The following is an 18,253-nucleotide window of genomic DNA, read 5'->3' as shown; positions in this document are numbered from 1 at the left end:
AAGTACCCGAAGTAGATTGTACATCGTTTAGTAAATTACGATCTGTCTTTGTAACAATAGCCTGGTTATGTGATGATTAAAGTATTTATACAAGGAATCGTGGTCCAACACGTGTATAGTCCTTTTATCCCATGGCCGACAGGTTTTTTTTTTTTTTTTTTTTTTTTTTTTTTTTTTGATCAATTTCTTCGGTTTGTTATCTTCCATTCTTTACGGAGTCTTTATGAGTCTGTAAATTTTCTTGCTGTCAAAAAAAAAAAAAAAAAAAGTTATCTTCCATTCTATTTGATGAATTTAGATATTTGTGTTGGTGATTAGTTGGGTAGTAGAAAATCTCCCACGTATATACATTTTTTACATCATGTGTTTTTTCAGTAAGGTTTAAATTAATCATATATAGAACTTATGGATTTGTAAGTTTTTCATTTTATTTTATTTCTAAAACAATATTTTTGGAGGCTGAAATTTTCAGATTAGGAATCATAAAACTACAGTAACAACATCTACAAACTAAATTAGATATTAATTATAGTCTATAGTTACAGTCCATCATTCATCCCACTTAATTCTACAGAACATCATAAAATAATAAATTAATATTTATGTAAAAGTGAACAAATCATAAAATTCTTAATATTTTCTATTTTAAAATTTATAATATATATATTAAGAGGGTTTAGAGGTAAACACAATACTAACATATTTTAAGGTTTTATACTAAGCTTTGTTCCGTCTGGATTAACATTTTATTAATACATATCTACCTAATTTTCAATTTTCATAATTGGTTGAGGAACAGAAATTCATAAATTATATATACAGTTGTACTTGAAAAATAGATATATTTCAGAGCATAATCAATATTTGTTTGTTTTTGGCGACTTTTTAAAAGAAGAAAATATAGATTTAAGAACCTTCAGAGCATAATCAATTTTTTTAAAGAACCTTCAAACCCGACTTGCCCATACTAAGACCACTTTCATGAGCTCACATCACTTGATTAAAGGTAATAGTTTGCAAATTTTTTGGCCGAAATTTCTTAATATCTAAAACAGCTGGAAACATGAACTTTTTTGTTTGCTCTAAAGACCGGCTCTACTGACAATAATATGAACTATATAATCTTATGTTTAAGTAAAAGTTAATCCATTATTTATTGTCATAGTTAAATTACCTAAATTCCAAACCTTCTAATGGGAACATGTATATTGCAAACTAGTATAAAATAGACCATCGACTTCAAGTCTTCAACTACCAACAAAGTCCCAAATAAACACAGATTTATCCAACATACACCTTTTTCTTTTCAAAAATACATATCATATTTACGTCAAAAACGGGAAAATTATTCAAAATTCAGTCGTGTTTGAAACTGAACAAGAGAAAAACCTAATTCAACTTGTTTTACAAAGGAGACAGAAAAGAAAAGTCAAACATGCATCTAGAAGAAAACTTCTCACAACGTGACCAATACCAAATCTTAAGATCAAATATTATAATCAAATTCTCTCTAACGCTTCGAGAAATACTTTTTCTGTGTTTGTTCCCGATTACGTAATGATATAGTATGATGCTGCAAGCCTGCAACGTGTGAAGATGAGGAGCCAACAGCACAGCCACGCACATACCTTGTCTTATTTTATTGGCCAACCAACCGAAAATAAAACAAAGCATTTAGCAAAAAAATAAATAAAACAAAGCCATCTTTTTGTCAACTGATACAAGTCTGATTGGTGGTTTCTTATCGTAGTACTGTTTTTATAATCACCAACCATAAATGCATTTATTATATAGCATACCAAACATAACGTTTTCGTCTTTCTTAAACATCTTCAATCTCATTCTATTTTTCACTTTAAAATAAAATTTAGAATAAAAATGTTCCAATATACTCTATTTTCCATTTTATAATAGAAAAAATAGATTTACTCCAAATATAGAGTAACTTATTTATTTTTTATTTATCACTTTAATTTTCACTCTAAAATAGAGCACCATTGGAATAGAATTGAACTCTATTATAAAGTTACTCTATTTTGAAGTGGAAAATAGAGTAAACCATTGGAGATAGTCTTATACCGCTATACTTTCACCATAACTTATCTCATTTTTTAAATTTACTATTTTCGGTAATTGAAAATCAAAATTACATTAAACATTTATGCAAAGGTGATCTCACACATTCACATCTCTTGCTGGTGAAAATATCTTCACGCTTGATCAACAAAAATGTACTTGGTAATATTAGTACTTCAGACGTATAAGGTGTTTCGTGAAAAATATACGGATATAACGAACTGTTTTTGTAAACTTGTAAAGAAATATACATCACTTTTTTTTTGGGTCAAACACCACTTTACATATTTAAGCACTTTATTTATCAAACAAACAAAATATATTAGTTTCTATCTTACTTTATACAGAAAATACCGTTTTAATGATTTTGTCTAAATATTTATGTTTTTGTCTGCATACTCTCCAATTAAACTGGCACAACCGGTGTCCCGGTCTTCGACTCACTTCCAACACGTGTCGATCTTACACGTCTTCATTTTTCACACCTTTCTACATACGATTCTCTATATATACCCCAACGCCCCACCCATCTTCTTCTTCATAAAATTAGAAGATTGTTACACCACTATTCACACGCGAACAAACAAAAAAGATCGAAGTTTCTTTTCTATCGAACACAAATAGTTTTCCATTTTTTTGTTATCTCGATAAAGTATGGCTATTCAAGATAACCACAGTCACAACGATCATTACCGGAGGCTCACTTTCGCCTCTTTCTTGAAATCGGATTCCCTCTCCACCGGCGACGAAGCTTACCACACGGACGGAGATCACAACCACAACGATAATAAAGACGCGATTAGCACCAACAGCGATTCTCAGCGGCCAAGCAACGCCTCAACTAGCGATTCACCAATCTACCCACTATCTCCATGGAACCAAACTTACTATCCACCCAACGATAATACGACGGCGTTTTCCTCTACTAATCAGTCACCCTGGAACCAAACTTGTTCTCCGTACCACAAATCGCCTTGGATTTACCAAACCAGAAACAGCGATTTCGAGGATGATCCCGACAACGGTTTGGTCGGTACGATCGTGAGGCAAGAAGGACACGTGTACTCTCTTGCTGCTTCAGGGGATCTCCTCTTCACGGGATCCGATTCCAAGAACGTTCGGGTCTGGAAAGATCTGAAAGATTTATCCGGGTTTAAATCAACAAGCGGGTTTGTTAAAGCGATTGTGATAACCGGAGATAACCGGGTTTTCACCGGTCACCAAGACGGTAAAATCCGGGTTTGGAGAGGCTCGAAGAGAAACCCTGAGAGATACTCAAGGGTCGGAAGCTTACCGACGCTGAAAGAGTTTCTCACCAAATCGGTAAACCCGAAAAACTACGTCGAAACTCGTCGCAAGAAAAACAAACTGAAGATCCGACATTTCGACGCCGTGTCGTGTCTTACCGTAAACGAAGATCTCGGTTTACTATACTCCGGTTCGTGGGACAAGACTCTAAAAGTCTGGAGACTATCAGATTCGAAATGTCTAGAATCGATCGAGGCTCACGACGACGCGGTCAACACGGTGGTCGCCGGGTTTGACGATTTGGTATTCACCGGATCAGCCGACGGAACGTTGAAAGTTTGGAAACGTGAGCTCCAAGGGAAAGAGACCAAGAAGCATGTTTTGGTACACGTGTTGATGAAACAAGAGAGCGCCGTAACGGCGTTAGCCGTTAATTTAAACGACGCTGTGGTTTATTGCGGATCATCTGACGGTTCCGTTAACTTTTGGGAACGGAAAAAATATTTGACTCACGGCGGGACAATTCACGGTCATCGAATGGCGGTGCTATGCCTCACCTCCGCCGGGAGTCTGTTATTGAGCGGCGGAGCTGATAATAATATCTGCCTTTGGAGGAGAAACGGCGACGGATCTCACACGTGTCTTTCTGTTTTGATGGATCACGACGGACCTGTTAAGTGTTTAACGGCGGTGGAAGAAGCACAGGACGATGTCGACGACGGTGATAAGGCAGATCAACGGTGGATAGTGTACAGTGGAAGTTTAGACAAATCGGTGAAAGTGTGGCGCGTGACGGACTACGCGTCTTAATTATTGAACATTAAAGTCAACAGCGCGTAAAGGTGTGAAGCGCGTGATAGAATGTTACGCGGCCCATTCCCATGTGATTGTTGCTCTTTGTCGTAAAGTGGAAATTGATTGGGAGGCAAATAGGTAGATCTTGGTACAAGTGAACAGCCACGTCATGTGAAATTTGTCTTTTCTTCTAAAGTTCGATAAAGTCGTGTCCCCTTTTGTTGTCTAGATTCTTTCTATGTAGTTTGTACATATTTAAATAATGTGTGTAACCAGAAGAAGAAAGAAGGTGGAGAAAGAAAGGAAAGAAAGATTCCGCTATAATTAAAAAATTAGAAAAAAATCTGTTAAATGTATTAAATGTAACTGGCTTGTATTATATTTTTTGGGTCATATGTTTGTATATGGTTGGTTGTCATTGTTGAATGAATTCCACCTTTTCATTTTTATGGTTGTTTTCTTTATTTTATTTTGGAAACTGTAAATATGACACTGCAACTGGAGATTTTGTGATACGTAAGGTGGATATGTTAGTTCAGATTGTTGAAAATGAGGTGACCCTTTTGTGTAAATTGTGATATTTTATTATCGATGATCGATGAATATACGTAACGCAACAGTTAACTAATAAGCTTTTTATATGATTCATGCATCTATATCTAATATCTATTGTTTGTTCTGACTGGATTTTATTGTTCAAGCAGTTGGTTTCTCCTTTAATTAGAAAAATCATGAGATATATGATCCAAGAATCATTTGTATCATATTTGTATCTGATTCTTCTTATTTATTAGCATTTTTTGTATGATAAAAAATCTTGTAAAAATATAAGGAATCTCAGTTTTGATGAATATCTCTCAAATAAATTCAACAATTTCATCCCTGATATTATACATTAAATCTAATTCTTTTTTTTTGCTCACTTTTCGCAAACATCAAATCTTTTTTTTTGAATAATAACATCACATCTTTTCTTCAGAACACACACGAGTGTCAAATACTAACTTCACCAACTCAAAACTGATCCCAAACATGTACAGATTAAATAGATAACAATAGGTCCAAGTTTTCAATTAGAGAAAATTTGGATATACCTTAGCATGACATAAATCCAAGACCACACCAGCTTGGATTGTTGATAACATGAGCTCCGATAGTTTGGGGTTAATACTTCTGCGTTTCTTTTGCTTAAAATAGATTAGTACAACTGTTTGTTAAATGGAATAAGAGACGATATTTAGTCTATATGGCTTAGGTCGTAATAACTTAGGAACAAGCATCGTGGAAGTTAAGTTAAATGATGTGCTTCGTAATGAAACTGCAGTACTAAAGTTCTAGAGAATGTTATGAATAATAAACCATACCTGGTTACTATTTATTATATGAAAATAACGATTATAAGTAGTATTAGGTTAAGATCCGCGCCTTGCGCGGAATGAATGTTATATATATAAATTATTTTATATATTATATGTTTCTAACCTATTTTGAAATAATAAATATATATTGAATAATTAAAAAGTCAGTAACTATTACCTATATAATTAAGTTGATGCGAACATATAAATAAATTTTATTAATCCAAAAGAATATTTTTTTCTATTTGATATAGTATATAATTAAATTTAAATGATAGTAACATATATATATCATATTTTAATATTAATATTTATTAAATAATGCTTTTTGCTCATATTTTTTTATCATTTGTATCTGTTATAGCAAAAAAATTAAATTACTGATAACAAAATTTTCATTGTGGGATTAATAGTTTAAGTAATTTATTATATTTTTAAAAATTAATTTTGTCAATATTTTTTCAAATTTTTTATCAAAATAAAATTGTTCAAAGTAAATTTCAAAATTAAGATATTTATTTATTTTCTTATATGACATATAATTTAATTTAAAATGATATATATATACAACCATATATATATTATTATATTTTATATTTTTAATACTTATTAAATGAGACTTTCAACTTATATGATTTTTTAATTATTTGTATCATGTCATAACAAAATTTTTAAACCATAGATCACAAAATTTGAATGTGAAACTTTTAATGGTTTTAGTAATTTAGACTCGTTTTTAAAAATTCAAAATATAACATTTATAGATTTTTTTTAATTTTTATTAAATGGCTATTATGGTTGTTTAATTTATTTTAATACTTTAAAATTAAACAAATATAATATAAGATACACTTATTTTTATCAAATCTTTATTATTCAAAGTCATTAATTGTCATATATACTTTAGCCATATTAGGTAATTCTGTAATTTTATTTATGGAAATAATGAAGCACATTAATAATGTATTTATGGTTAGTTTAATAAAAAGTTTATTATATATTTAGATGGACCAACCTATTTCTTTAAGGATTCTAAGAATCATTCTAATGATGACATGTGGCTACAAAAAAATGTTGTAATGCTTCTCAAATAATATATAGGGGATTTATAAGTTCATGTTTTCTGTAAATATACTATACAGTATTTTAATGGGAATCTGAACATCCACGGTTACCTATTTATAAATGTACTTGTTTATATTTACGATATAATTATATTAGTAAGGCACCTTACACAACCGACCTTAGCTCAGTTGGTAGAGCGGAAGACTGTAGTGTTCGCAGATAATCTTTAGGTCGCTGGTTCGATTCCGGCAGGTCGGAAATATTTGGTTTTAATGATCTTTAGGGCCCGTGAGAAGAAGAAGCCCAAGAGCTCCTTTTGTTTTTGTTTTTATTTTCCTCATTTTCCTTGGAAAGCCCATAAAATAAAGAGAACAGGCTCATACGTGTATTTAATAACCCAATTCACACTAATCACTAAATACAATCTTTGTTGCCTTGCCTACAAACTGTATGTGTTAGTCCTATTAGAACTGAATTAAATAAAAATTATAATTTGAAGTAATTTGAAGTAAAAATTAGGCGGTATAAAAAATAAATTTATGTGATAGATTTACTGTAGAAATATAAATTATTACTTCACTTAATAATCAAAATAGACTAGAGATAGATAAAATATACTAATTAAAATTAATGAAAGGTACTTAACATTTTATATGTATAATGACAAAACTCCATATAAATTACATATAGTTTTATTTTTTTTGTTACAAACATAACAACTTAAAATCTTAAATTGTAAAAAAATGTTTATATAATTCAAACGGAAATAAGAAACTTTATAAAGCTAACAAATAAATAGTTCTATACAATTGTTAAGAATATTAATTAATTAATAAAATGTATACGTTAGACATGTTCCAAAAAAAAATTAAAATTGCTGAAAAACTAAAAAGAAAACGTGGACAACAATATAAACAATAAAATTTAATTCAAGTTAACTCAAGTTCTAATGCATACAATTTTCCTTGTTGTTGATTTAGTATTTGATTTATAAAATTTACAAGGAAAATAACTCAAAAGTATAACTCAACTCTACACATAATAACTCAACTCAAAAAGTTAAAACTATTACACCAAACAAAAGAGTTAAAACTAATCGACGAGTGATAACATTTTCGATTAATGCCCATATATATAACTCAAATTAAGTCAATGGTAATCATGTACCAATCAAAATTTTAAATCGGAAAATTAAAATAACACTTGATTTGATTTGTTTCTTTTCAATTTGGTAGTAAATTCCTAAATGGATTCATCGTAATTTCCATTTTCTGACTAAGTGGAATCACTCTTTAGTTTCCACTTAGAGTGGATGGAGTGTGACCCAAATCTATCCTCAATAGTTTAATGACTTACTTTCCTTGGGTCCTAATCTAAAGTTAGGTCAATTTATTTATTATTGTTATTTTATATTACACCAAAAGAGGAAAATTTGAATTCTGGAGACACTATCTTATACAATATTAGCACATCAAATCGAATATTTGATCATTTTGTAATATTTATAGAAGACATGTTACATTTTCAAATGGTAGTGCCATAACTAAATTAAACATAGTTAAATAAATCTTCTTCTTTTTCTTGAATCTCATATTTTTGTAACTCTATATTCTAAGAAGTCACACTCGACTTTGCATCTCTAAAACTTCGCGTCAATTATTAAGTGCATGCACGAACCTTTGCATCACTATCCTATAAATATTAAAGTTTATATCTTTTGAAAATCAAAAGTTTAAATAGGAAAAAGAAAAGTGAACCTGTAAATGAATAAGATTACGTTTTGATAACAAAATTTATTGGAGTATTATTCTATGTACCCAAATATATATTATAAAATTTTAATTTTTAAGTTACGTTTAACATTTGATTAACCTTTTGTATCAATATGTATGTATATCTTGGTTTATGGCCTAAGAAATACAATTAAGACTTGATTCATAGGTATGGGAGTACGTTTCTTTCTCACAATTCAATTAAGATTCTTGATTCATAGGTATGGGAGTACGTTACTTTTCGCAATTATAAATTATTACGTATTGGCAAAGCCACTTTTTCTGCTTCTTTTTCCTCAACTTTTATTTTAGTGGTATGTTCCATCACGCAACACATAAGATACCTCACCTGTATATAAAGGCTTCTTAACAAACACATCATTCAACACCAGTATTAACCGGCGAAAATTAAGAATTAACAAGATACACTAAAAAACATTAGTATGGGAACGTTTCTAGGACATTTTGTGCCTGGTCTCTCACTTGCACTTCTTGGTCTTTGGCATCTCTTCAACATCATAAGATCTTACTGTCTTAAAGGCCCTGAAACTTTCTCTGCCAAGTTCTGGTTCCCTTTCCCTAAACTCAAACATCTCGAGCTTGTCCTGATCCTTTTCTTCTCCTTCTTCGCCATCATCCTCTTAACTATAGACTTCCCTGATTTCAACTTCTCCTCTTTCAAGCCAGACAACCTAGAACATGCTTCCATGTTCCTCCACCTCATTATCTTCGCATGTTTCGCTCTCTTCTGCGAGCTAACCCTTTCCTCAGATCTCTTCTCCGGTATAATAGGGATCCTATCTGCTTCTGTCTTTGCACAAGAACTCTTCCTCCTTCATTTTCACTCCACTGATCACTTAGGTCTTGAAGGTCACTACCATTTCCTTCTCCAGCTCATCGCTTTTGTCTCCTTTTCTTCGGCTCTAGCTTCTGCTTCTTTTCCGAAATCATTTTCTGCAGCACTAGTCCTCTCGGTTTCGGTTATGTTTCAAGGATGCTGGTTCTTGAACATGGGTTTCATGCTTTGGGTCCCAAGGTATGTTCCTAGAGGTTGCGTAAGCAACACGACAGCATCTGATAACAGAAGTTTTGTTCATAGCAGTGCGGTGGCTTGTGAGTCTCCTGGCGCTGAGGTTCGAGCAAAGGCTTTGGCGAATCTTCAGTTTAGTTGGATTTTGTCTGCTATATTGATCATTACTTGTGCCTTGTGTTTCAAGTTTTCCTGCAAAGTTATGTTGCCTAAGAATAGGTCGTCTTCGGAGTACGAGCGTCTTTGCCGCCAAGGAAGTGATCGCTCTCCAGCCTTGACGGTGGAAGTATCGCCTAGTTCCGATCAAAAATAGATGGGCCTTTACTCTGTTATCTTAATATAATAATATGATGTAATATGCATGTACATACACAAATAAGTAGCCCTAATAATGACATAATAAGACCATCTCAACTGTATTTTTGATATTTTTCATTTTAAAGTAGAAAACTTCTATAATAAAGATAAAATTTTCTCTAATGTATTTTTTACTGTAGCAATTGTTCAAAATATAGAGTATAAATAGATATTACTTTTATGAACAAAAATTCTTATTTCTTCTTCTAAATAAAAAAAAATAGTAATCATTAGTTTAGAGAAAGAAAGCGTATGAGTTGGAATGAATTGATTCTAAATGTTATTATAGAAATAAAATAATAGTGGGTTATAGATAGGTCTGAGTAAAATATCCACAAAATTTGATTCGATCCGCTATCTTGATTTGAACTGAAAGTTCAAATATCAGCAACTCTACAAAACAAAAAAAATAATTAATATGAAATATCCGTAAACTTTATTTTCCCTTTTTCAAAAACACATAAATAGAAAAATAAATATTTATAAAATATAAACATAGAAAATTTTATATAAAAAAAATTAAATTACTTTTCTAAATTTTCGGAATAAATATAAATAAAAAATTTAATTTTTACTATACATGTATATATAACGTAACTTCACAAAAAAATTGAAAATATAAATTCTTTTAGAAATCTTCTTCTAAAAGATAATCCCCCTTTTTTATTTTGTAAAATTTTAATGATTGTCCATCCCGCCGTAGCATTATAAATTGTGTTGTAACTTTGCCACCATTAGGATAAATATGATAATAGTTTTAATTTGAATATAATATCTTTAATATTATTTTTGTTATTTCCTTTATTTATTAAAAATTTAATAATATTTTTAATATAAATTTTCCTTTTTACAAAACAAATTAAAAGTAAAAAGGTAAACATAAATAAAAATAAATATACATATATATAAGTTTTTAAGATATACTTGACAAAATAAATTAGAAAATAAAATACTATAGATATCCTTATTCAAAAATAATAATTTTATATAAAAGATTGAAGATAATTTATAACAACATAAACTGATTATATAATATCATTTTTCAAAAAAAAAAACAATTAGATTTTGTGACTATTTTAAAAACAAATTCATATATTAAAATGTAAGGCTAATAAACAAGATAAAATAATATATTTTTTTACGTTGAATATTAGTTTGACTACATGATTATGATTTTTAATAACAAAAAGTTATCATATAATATCATATTTTTATTTTATAATTATTAACTTAAAACTGAATAAACAATTCAAACAATGTTAGAATTAAAATTGAACTTATTAATATTACTTGATCTGAACTGAAAATAAGGAGACTGATGGGGAGAAAACTTATGAGTTTTTGGTGTAATTATCTTATGAATCAATAATCAATACTAACAAGTTATTCTTATTTAGGTCTAACTGTAATAAAATCTGTTGATTCATGGGAAATTGACACAAATACCACATTCATAGTACTACTTTTCATGTTTACACTAACGATTTTTACCCTCACTTTTAATGAAAGGTAAAGTACAATTATACCATTGGGATTAACTAATCTAGACTTAGGGTTTAGAGTTGAGGGGTGGGGTAGGGTTTTTGGAAAGTGAAATTTATGATTCTAATAAATATATAAATACTTAAAAAGTATATAAAGTTTCAAACATAATTTTCGTTTTTCAAAAAGAAATTTGAAAAAAAAAATTCAAAAACAAATTCGAAAAAAAAAATTAAAAAAAAAGTTTTTATAAAAAAGTTCGAATTTGAAAAAGTATAATTCGAAAACAAAAAAAAAAGTTTTTTATTTTTTTATTTTTTTTTAATTTTTTAATTTTTTTCTTTTTTTATTTAAATAATGATTTATTATATATATAAATAACAAGGGCATAAGAGTCATTTACCACTTAATGAAGAATGTATTTTTGAAAATGTCTCATTAGTAGTGGTAAAAATGAAAAGTGGTACCATGAAAGTGGTAAAACATGTAATTTCCCCATGATTCATTTTAAAAAATAGAACTCAATATACCCAAAATATAAATAACCAAACTGATCAAAATATGAAGAATCAAATCAACCCATTGTTATGATTTTAATTATTTTATATATTCATAAATGTGTGAATTTTAAAAATATTACAAGTTACATTTATTAATGCAACTTTGATTTAATATATTTCTCCTATTTTCTGAAATAACATATATCAGACCCACAAATTTTACAAGATATATGTGCAAATATAAGAGGATGAACTGAACTACTTGAAGGTAAGAAAATAATAATTCAATTACATAATTAAGAAAACAAACAAAAATCGTTGACGGTTTAAAAAAATAAAATAATTCAATAAACCAAAAATAAATACTTGAACTAATATAAAATATTATATTTAAAAATCACATATCTAATTAAGATGATAATAATGATACTTAATACTAATTTTTGTTTATCATATATATAGATTACAATATAACCTAATACTTATATACAAACAAAATAAATTATGTAATAATTCTTAAAATTCAATTATTTCACAAATGTTTTTACCCGTGCATGAGCACGGGAAAGTCACATAGTAAATATATAATTATCATATTTATGTAAGTTTTACATTATTTTATTTATTAAATTGATTATTTTAGTAATTAAAAATTTTAAATTAAATAACTTTTTGGGTTTTGTGAGAAAATATTGTTACCTTATAGTATTATTTTAGACTTTTTTCATTTATTTTATCAAGTAAAAATATACGTTGATTATCTATCTATCCGTATTGATTAAAAATTGACTACCAATAATTGAGTTACGTTGGGGTCACGTTATATGTGCTTTGTTTGTACCGTGTTCTCAGGCGTGGCTTACGTTTTTTTTTTTTTTCAGAAAGACCTTTTCTCTCATTTTTTTTATCAACTTTAATGATTTTGGTGGAGAAAAATTAATCCAAGAGAAGTAAAGAAAACCTTGGGAATATGAAAGAGTTGGAAACATTAACTATTCAACGCGTTATTTACTGTGACTTGTCTAAATCAATTTAACCATTATCTAACACGAAAGAACAAAAAAAAAAAACTCTTTTCTCTTCATATTCCTCTTCTCTGTAAGAAAGAAAGAAAGAAAGAAAGAAAGAAAGAAAGTAAGAGTAGAAAAAAGAAAGCAAGAGTAACATGAACACTACTCGGAGAGCTTCAGCTCGAATCACGTCGGCAGCATCTCAACGCAGGCAAAAACCAGAGCCAGAACCGGCAGTGAAGAAGTTCATCAAGGTCATTCTCCCCTCAACAATCAAGGAAAAAATGATGGTAAAATAAAACATTAGATAAATTATTACTATATCAGTTAGGCCGAAATTATTACCCTTTTTTTTTAATTTTATAAAAGTTGTTTGAAACTTGCTTGCATGCATGTGTGGATTATATAGAAGATTCCGGCAAGATTTGTGAGATTAGGTCCTAAACTCACTGACACTGTGACCATCCAAACTCCTGTTGGTTTCAAGCGTTCGATTGGTATCAAACGAACCGGTAATGAGGTTTGGTTTGACAATGGTTGGAGTGAGTTCGCAGAGGCTCATTCTATAAGCGAAGGTCATTTTCTATACTTTTGTTCCGAAGGGAACTCAAGTTTTCGTGTTATGATCTTTGATGTCTCTGCTTCCGAGATTGATTATCCAATGGACAAAGTTCATGTCATTGAGAGTGATGATGATGAGGTGATGGAAGTTATGGACACTGATGATGGAGAAGGGTTTACTAGGGTTGACAGTAGTGATAATGATTCCAGTGATGAAGAAGCGATTGACTTGGAAAAATTGTTGAAGAAGAAACCAAGAGTTAACGTCAAGTTTGAGACGATTAATATTGGTAATGTTTCAAGACTTAAACTAAAGTCATGTGGGTTTTTCTCCTTCTTCTCATGTGTGTGATTTGGTTGTTCATCTTTGTTGTAGATTAATGTTGTGGATGAGACTCAAGAAGATAAGAGAGCCTTGAGGAGGAGTAAGAGAAGTTCTTAATATAGTATCGGTTTCTAGCCTCTTAAACAGGCTTGCATGCTTAATTTTAGTTATATAATGTGTGCTTATTATGTATTAGATCTAATAACTTTAGGCTTAATTGTAGTAAGAACTTGGCTTCCTTGTGTAATGTATTGTCTAATGTTGAAATGAGTCTGTATTACGTTTAATTTCTGAACTGAATTTGCCTAGCCTTTATATTATCATCTTACATCCTACATGTTAAGCAGCCATCTCATTTTGGATTTGGTCGTTCATATTTGTTGTAGAGTTATGTTGAAGGGAAGTTCTTAAAACTGCTGTATTTTCTGTTTTTTTTTTCCTACAAAAAGTACAAATGACTCTGCAGTTTGTAGCTTCTTAAATAGGCTTTGCATGCTTAATTACTGTAACCTAATGTGTGCTTGTCATTGTCTAAATCTTGCAAGAACTTTACGATTAATTGTAGTAAGAGCTTGGACTGCTTGTGTAATGTGATGTCTTATGTTGAAATGAGTCTGTATTGTGTTTAAACTCATTCTGAAGTGAATTTGCCTAGTCTTTAAATTTTGTGATATTATCTTATTACATCATACATGTTAAGTAGTCATATCATTAGCTCACCAACTAAGTAAATGGTGAAACTTCTGTTGGGAGCCAAAACCCTTAAACAACATCATAGTCAACATTCACATAAAGTAATAACAACTTCTACTTTTGACCCTAACTACCCACTCTTACAGAGTTTTTCACTCAAATCTTCAAGTACTTAATCACATTGAAAGCATAGTAACCTGAATTTCACTCAGCACAAATAGATAAAAAAAAAGACCCTACATGAAAACTTTGGGAACGAAGACCGCTCATGAAGAGTTAGTCACACGTACTGGTTGACGCGAAAGGCAGTGACTTTCAGAACAAGTCCCGAGTACTGAGAAGCTCAAACACACAAACATCTCCTTCACCTATATTGTTCTCCAGCGTGAACTCATACCATCCTTGGCTGAACTTAGCTCTCCCTGCTTTGTAAAGACACCTCACTGGCCACTGTTTCTCCCCTAGCTGGATCTTGATGAAACCAGATATCCCGCTTAAGTACTTCTCAGCAAAACCAGAAGGCAAGTACTGTTGAAAAAACAGGTTAAAGTTTAGACCTTTTCAAACCCAAATCTTCAACATGAATCATAATACCATGATGCAGCCTCTGTAGAGATAAGATGGTCGCAGAACAACTCTGAAGAAAGGATTGGTTGGTTCGTAGGCTTTGGCTGCAGTGATGGCTCTCTCTCTTTCCTCTGCAGTCACAGTTCTCATCCTAGCAGAAGCACTCTCGTAGAACTTTGAGCGGTTCTCTGAGTCATCTCCACGTGGAGTAGACGAGTTCACTTCCTCTGCACATAACAACAAAAAGAAATATAAATCTTTTTGACTATTTTTCAGAACAAAATAGTCTGTATATGATACTTACCGGGGTTAGGATTCTTCTTCTTCCTTCCTCTCTTCTTAAGTACTTTCGGCGTCGCCACTTCAGGTTTAGATTCGTTAAACAAGTTTTGAGTGGTTGTAGAAGCGTCATACCCTTTATCAAGGGGTGTGGTAGATTCAGGGATCATTGGATGAATCACCTTGGCGTCTTTGTTTTGATGGTCTTCAAACAATCTAGCGCGTTTGTTGAACTCACTGTGTGTCGAATCCATTGAATGGTCTTTGTGTTGTCAGCTCTGCTTAGTGGTTAACTGTATCACACATAATGTAGTTTAGAATCAGCAAGCATCAATAAACACACAATGGCAGGAGAAAAGAGAGTTCTGTCTGGTTAAAACCATCATTCAAGTCAACTAATTAGCCACAGTATCAAAGCTAAACTCTTTTTAAGAGTCAAAACGAGGCATGATTTCAGATCTATGAAGTCCACTCATTGTCTTTTTCTATCTCTCTCTCTCTCTCTCCTCCATTAAGCCGACAGATACACTATTACATGTTTCAGGGTTTCAATGATGCGTTACAAACTAAGACCAAAGTCAAACAAAACACAATCTTAGCAGTATCACATGTAAAACTGCTTCAAACAACTTAAAGCCATCTCATTTCGCTGTTAGAGAAACATAAAATCACAAACAAAAAGACTAAACAAAGAACACAAAAACAGACTATAGATCCCAAATCACAGAAGAACACACGTTTTCAACTTAATCGAGCAACCCAACAAGAGAGTCTTCAAAACTTGACAAAGTCAAATGCAGAAAGAAGAAAACCCTTTGAGAGAATTTACCTAATGGTTTAGTTGAACAGTAACAAGGCTGTTGAAGACAAGGCCTGGCATGTTCAGATAGTCCAGCTCATGATCATGGAACGACGCCGGATAATTCGATATTAAAACCCTTTTTCAGATCTGAAACCAAGTTTGGTCAGAGGGTCTTTCTCACTCTCTCTGGTTTTGAAGAGAGAAGAAAAAAACACAATTTGACCTTAATAAAGCTCGAGCGAGACAAATCTGTCTGTGTTTCTACTTGACTCGGTAAGTCGAAACGGTGAGTTGACTCGTTTTGGGCTATTTTTTTTTGGTTAACTAATTAAGAGCCTATCGCCCCCACCAACTACCCTTTTCACCTAATTTTACTCTCCTTTTTGGTAATAATATAATAAATGCTTTTGTCTTTTTTTTTCTTACTATTTCTTTTGACATTCTATTTCATTTCTTTTCTTTTTGTTGGGTAAAAATAATTAAATTTAATCTAAATAATATATTGTTAGCTTCAAAATTTTTTGTTAACTAACTAAAATTCAAGTGAATTTTTTTAATATCAAAATATTATTTTATTACTCAAACAAAATCTGGTTTAAGAAATTTGAATATAACTAAAAACAAATTTTTGTTAAATGCATGTCCATTTTTAACTAATGAATTCACACTTCTGTTTTACACTCTATGATGTTAGACAATAGCCTTGTTCTTTTAGAAGACGCTGCGTCAGTGGCTTGCGGCCAACTTTATAACTGCTTTATTGTTCACGCGTCTCAACAGTAACACCGAAGGCGGTGCTTTTACCTATAAAAAGTAATTGCAGCGATATTCTAACTGCTGCTAGTTTTAGCAGCGTCACCGATGTCATCGGAAACCTTTGCGAAAGTAGTCGCAGCGTCGACTGAATCAATTTTCCACCGTCTTTTTGTTTATTTTGATGTTTAGTTTTCGATCGGTAGCCGCTGACGCATCGTCTTCTAAAAGAACAAGGCTAATATAAGAATTTTTAAATCGTTATTCTAAGCTAACTCCTACGATTCCATTGAAAATCTTGGTCATATTTTTTTTTGCTCTTGAATCATTGAAATCATATATCTTTAAAGTCCATTCCAAAATGTTGATATATTGAGTATTCTAACATACTTTCCATAGTCTAAAAAAGTGCTTCCAGCTCCAGAGATGAAATGTGCATCATTTGATTCATTATTCTCAAAGTTGATCATGTTTTGAAGATTTTCTCTAAACCCATCCACATCCACTAAATTGTGATTTAAGAGTTCATGATCCATCCACCAAATAAATGCTCACAAGCATACTATTTTAGATGTCATTGGTATGATGTAATGATTGCACCTTATGTATGTCCTTCACATTTGCTTCAAACCACACTCGACATTCACCTCCGTGCCTTACTAGGTCTAAAGAATCTTTTATGATTCCTCTAAATAATTTTTCATTTCGAGTTTACCAGAGATACCAAATTATCCATGGATAAGAATTTCTATCCAACTTAGGGTCTTCAACATCATTTTCCCCTGAACAAATAGTCCAAGTTGGTATAAAAACTGGGAAATTGAAAAATCGATGGGCAAAAATGAGTAGATGATAATATCAATTTTGTAAAGCTAATGGTACTCATTCAACAATGGCATGATTTATAGATTCATCTATATCCCCACATCAAAGTACAATGATTATCACTTCATATATGATCCCAACATCAAGTACAATGATTATCACTTCATATATGATGATGTGTCAGATTCTCCATTAGGTGTCCTGTTATGATCTTCCATATGAGGTGAAGCTTATTGATATTAGACTTAGTACCATGGCTCGTGGTTCATAAAATTCCTAGCAACCCAATATTCTGATTTATAGTATACTAACCACTCTTTGTATAGGTCTAACAAAACTAACCACCGATAATGGATTGGCTATGGCCAAACTCTGAATACGTTATATACCCTCTAGTACAACTAGACGATCCAACATCTCCATATCCCACTCATTAGGCTCACCATGAATAAAGTTACTCACCATCATCCTTAGATGAACTACTAGAACACTAGGCTGAGCTGGCCTTGAAGGAATCGTTGAAATCAATGAGTTTTCCCACACTGTAATCTCAAAACCTGAATGCATTTTTTGTCTGATCCCTAGAGCCAGTAATGGTCTAGCTATGATAAACTTGTCCATATGTGAGAAGAGCTATCAATAGCAACTGATCACAAAGGAAAACTAAGTCTGTAGTACTTACCACACAGCATAAACTCTTGTAAGAAGAGAGTCTGAGAATTGTATCATAGGCCACAATTTGTTTGTCAATAATG

General features: G+C 31.3%; 4 protein-coding genes and 1 non-coding gene across 7 annotated transcripts; 4 read left to right on the top strand and 1 right to left on the bottom strand.

The window, feature by feature from the left end:
* Positions 1-2,609: 2,609 nt before the first annotated feature.
* LOC103832943 (protein JINGUBANG) lies at positions 2,610-4,568 on the top strand. The gene has a single exon (XM_009109053.3). The coding sequence runs from the start codon at positions 2,731-2,733 to the stop codon at positions 4,132-4,134; it is 1,404 nt and encodes a 467-aa protein (XP_009107301.1). The 5' UTR covers positions 2,610-2,730; the 3' UTR covers positions 4,135-4,568.
* A 2,147-nt stretch (positions 4,569-6,715) lies between these two features.
* TRNAY-GUA lies at positions 6,716-6,800 on the top strand. The gene is given in 2 exon segments: positions 6,716-6,752; positions 6,765-6,800. It is a non-coding gene; the product is annotated as a tRNA-Tyr (tRNA).
* A 1,221-nt stretch (positions 6,801-8,021) lies between these two features.
* Positions 8,022-9,883, top strand: LOC103832942 (transmembrane protein 45B). The gene has a single exon (XM_009109052.3). The coding sequence runs from the start codon at positions 8,758-8,760 to the stop codon at positions 9,655-9,657; it is 900 nt and encodes a 299-aa protein (XP_009107300.1). The 5' UTR covers positions 8,022-8,757; the 3' UTR covers positions 9,658-9,883.
* Positions 9,884-11,682: 1,799 nt separating this feature from the next.
* Positions 11,683-13,907, top strand: LOC103832940 (B3 domain-containing protein At1g49475). Of its 3 annotated transcripts, XM_009109050.3 has the most exons (3): positions 11,697-12,983; positions 13,103-13,544; positions 13,631-13,907. In XM_009109050.3, the coding sequence occupies exons 1-3, from the start codon at positions 12,849-12,851 to the stop codon at positions 13,633-13,635; spliced, it is 582 nt and encodes a 193-aa protein (XP_009107298.2). In that variant the 5' UTR covers positions 11,697-12,848; the 3' UTR covers positions 13,636-13,907. The 3 variants fall into 3 exon arrangements, with proteins under 3 accessions (XP_033132907.1, XP_033132906.1, XP_009107298.2); XM_033277016.1 differs by having other exon boundaries at positions 11,683-12,983; positions 13,106-13,907; XM_033277015.1 differs by having other exon boundaries at positions 11,691-12,983; positions 13,103-13,907.
* Positions 13,908-14,325: 418 nt separating this feature from the next.
* LOC103832939 (B3 domain-containing protein REM19) lies at positions 14,326-16,255 on the bottom strand. Its single transcript, XM_009109049.3, has 4 exons — positions 15,948-16,255; positions 15,144-15,411; positions 14,867-15,066; positions 14,326-14,800 (listed from the first exon to the last, which is right to left on the bottom strand). The coding sequence occupies exons 2-4, from the start codon at positions 15,370-15,372 to the stop codon at positions 14,588-14,590; spliced, it is 642 nt and encodes a 213-aa protein (XP_009107297.1). The 5' UTR covers positions 15,373-15,411; positions 15,948-16,255; the 3' UTR covers positions 14,326-14,587.
* Positions 16,256-18,253: the final 1,998 nt, after the last annotated feature.

Source organism: Brassica rapa, chromosome A08, assembly GCF_000309985.2.
Source record: "Brassica rapa cultivar Chiifu-401-42 chromosome A08, CAAS_Brap_v3.01, whole genome shotgun sequence".
In the NCBI taxonomy this organism is placed as follows: Eukaryota; Viridiplantae; Streptophyta; class Magnoliopsida; order Brassicales; family Brassicaceae; genus Brassica; species Brassica rapa.
The sequence above is the reverse complement of the archived record's forward strand: the minus strand, read 5'-3'. Positions and strand labels throughout refer to the sequence as shown.

What these genes read in the sequence shown, in the direction of transcription:
- LOC103832943 (XM_009109053.3), top strand. Translation starts at nt 2,731, where the DNA reads ATGGCTATTCAAGATAACCACAGTCACAACGATCATTACCGGAGGCTC.
- LOC103832942 (XM_009109052.3), top strand. Translation starts at nt 8,758, where the DNA reads ATGGGAACGTTTCTAGGACATTTTGTGCCTGGTCTCTCACTTGCACTT.
- LOC103832940 (XM_033277015.1), top strand. Translation starts at nt 12,849, where the DNA reads ATGAACACTACTCGGAGAGCTTCAGCTCGAATCACGTCGGCAGCATCT. An exon ending in CAATCAAGGAAAAAATGATG is followed by an intron (nt 12,984 to 13,102) that starts GTAAAATAAAAC and finishes TGGATTATATAG; the next exon opens with AAGATTCCGGCAAGATTTGT.
- LOC103832939 (XM_009109049.3), bottom strand. Translation starts at nt 15,372, where the DNA reads ATGGATTCGACACACAGTGAGTTCAACAAACGCGCTAGATTGTTTGAA. An exon ending in GAAGAAGAATCCTAACCCCG is followed by an intron (nt 15,067 to 15,143) that starts GTAAGTATCATA and finishes TGTTATGTGCAG; the next exon opens with AGGAAGTGAACTCGTCTACT. An exon ending in TCTACAGAGGCTGCATCATG is followed by an intron (nt 14,801 to 14,866) that starts GTATTATGATTC and finishes TTTTTTCAACAG; the next exon opens with TACTTGCCTTCTGGTTTTGC.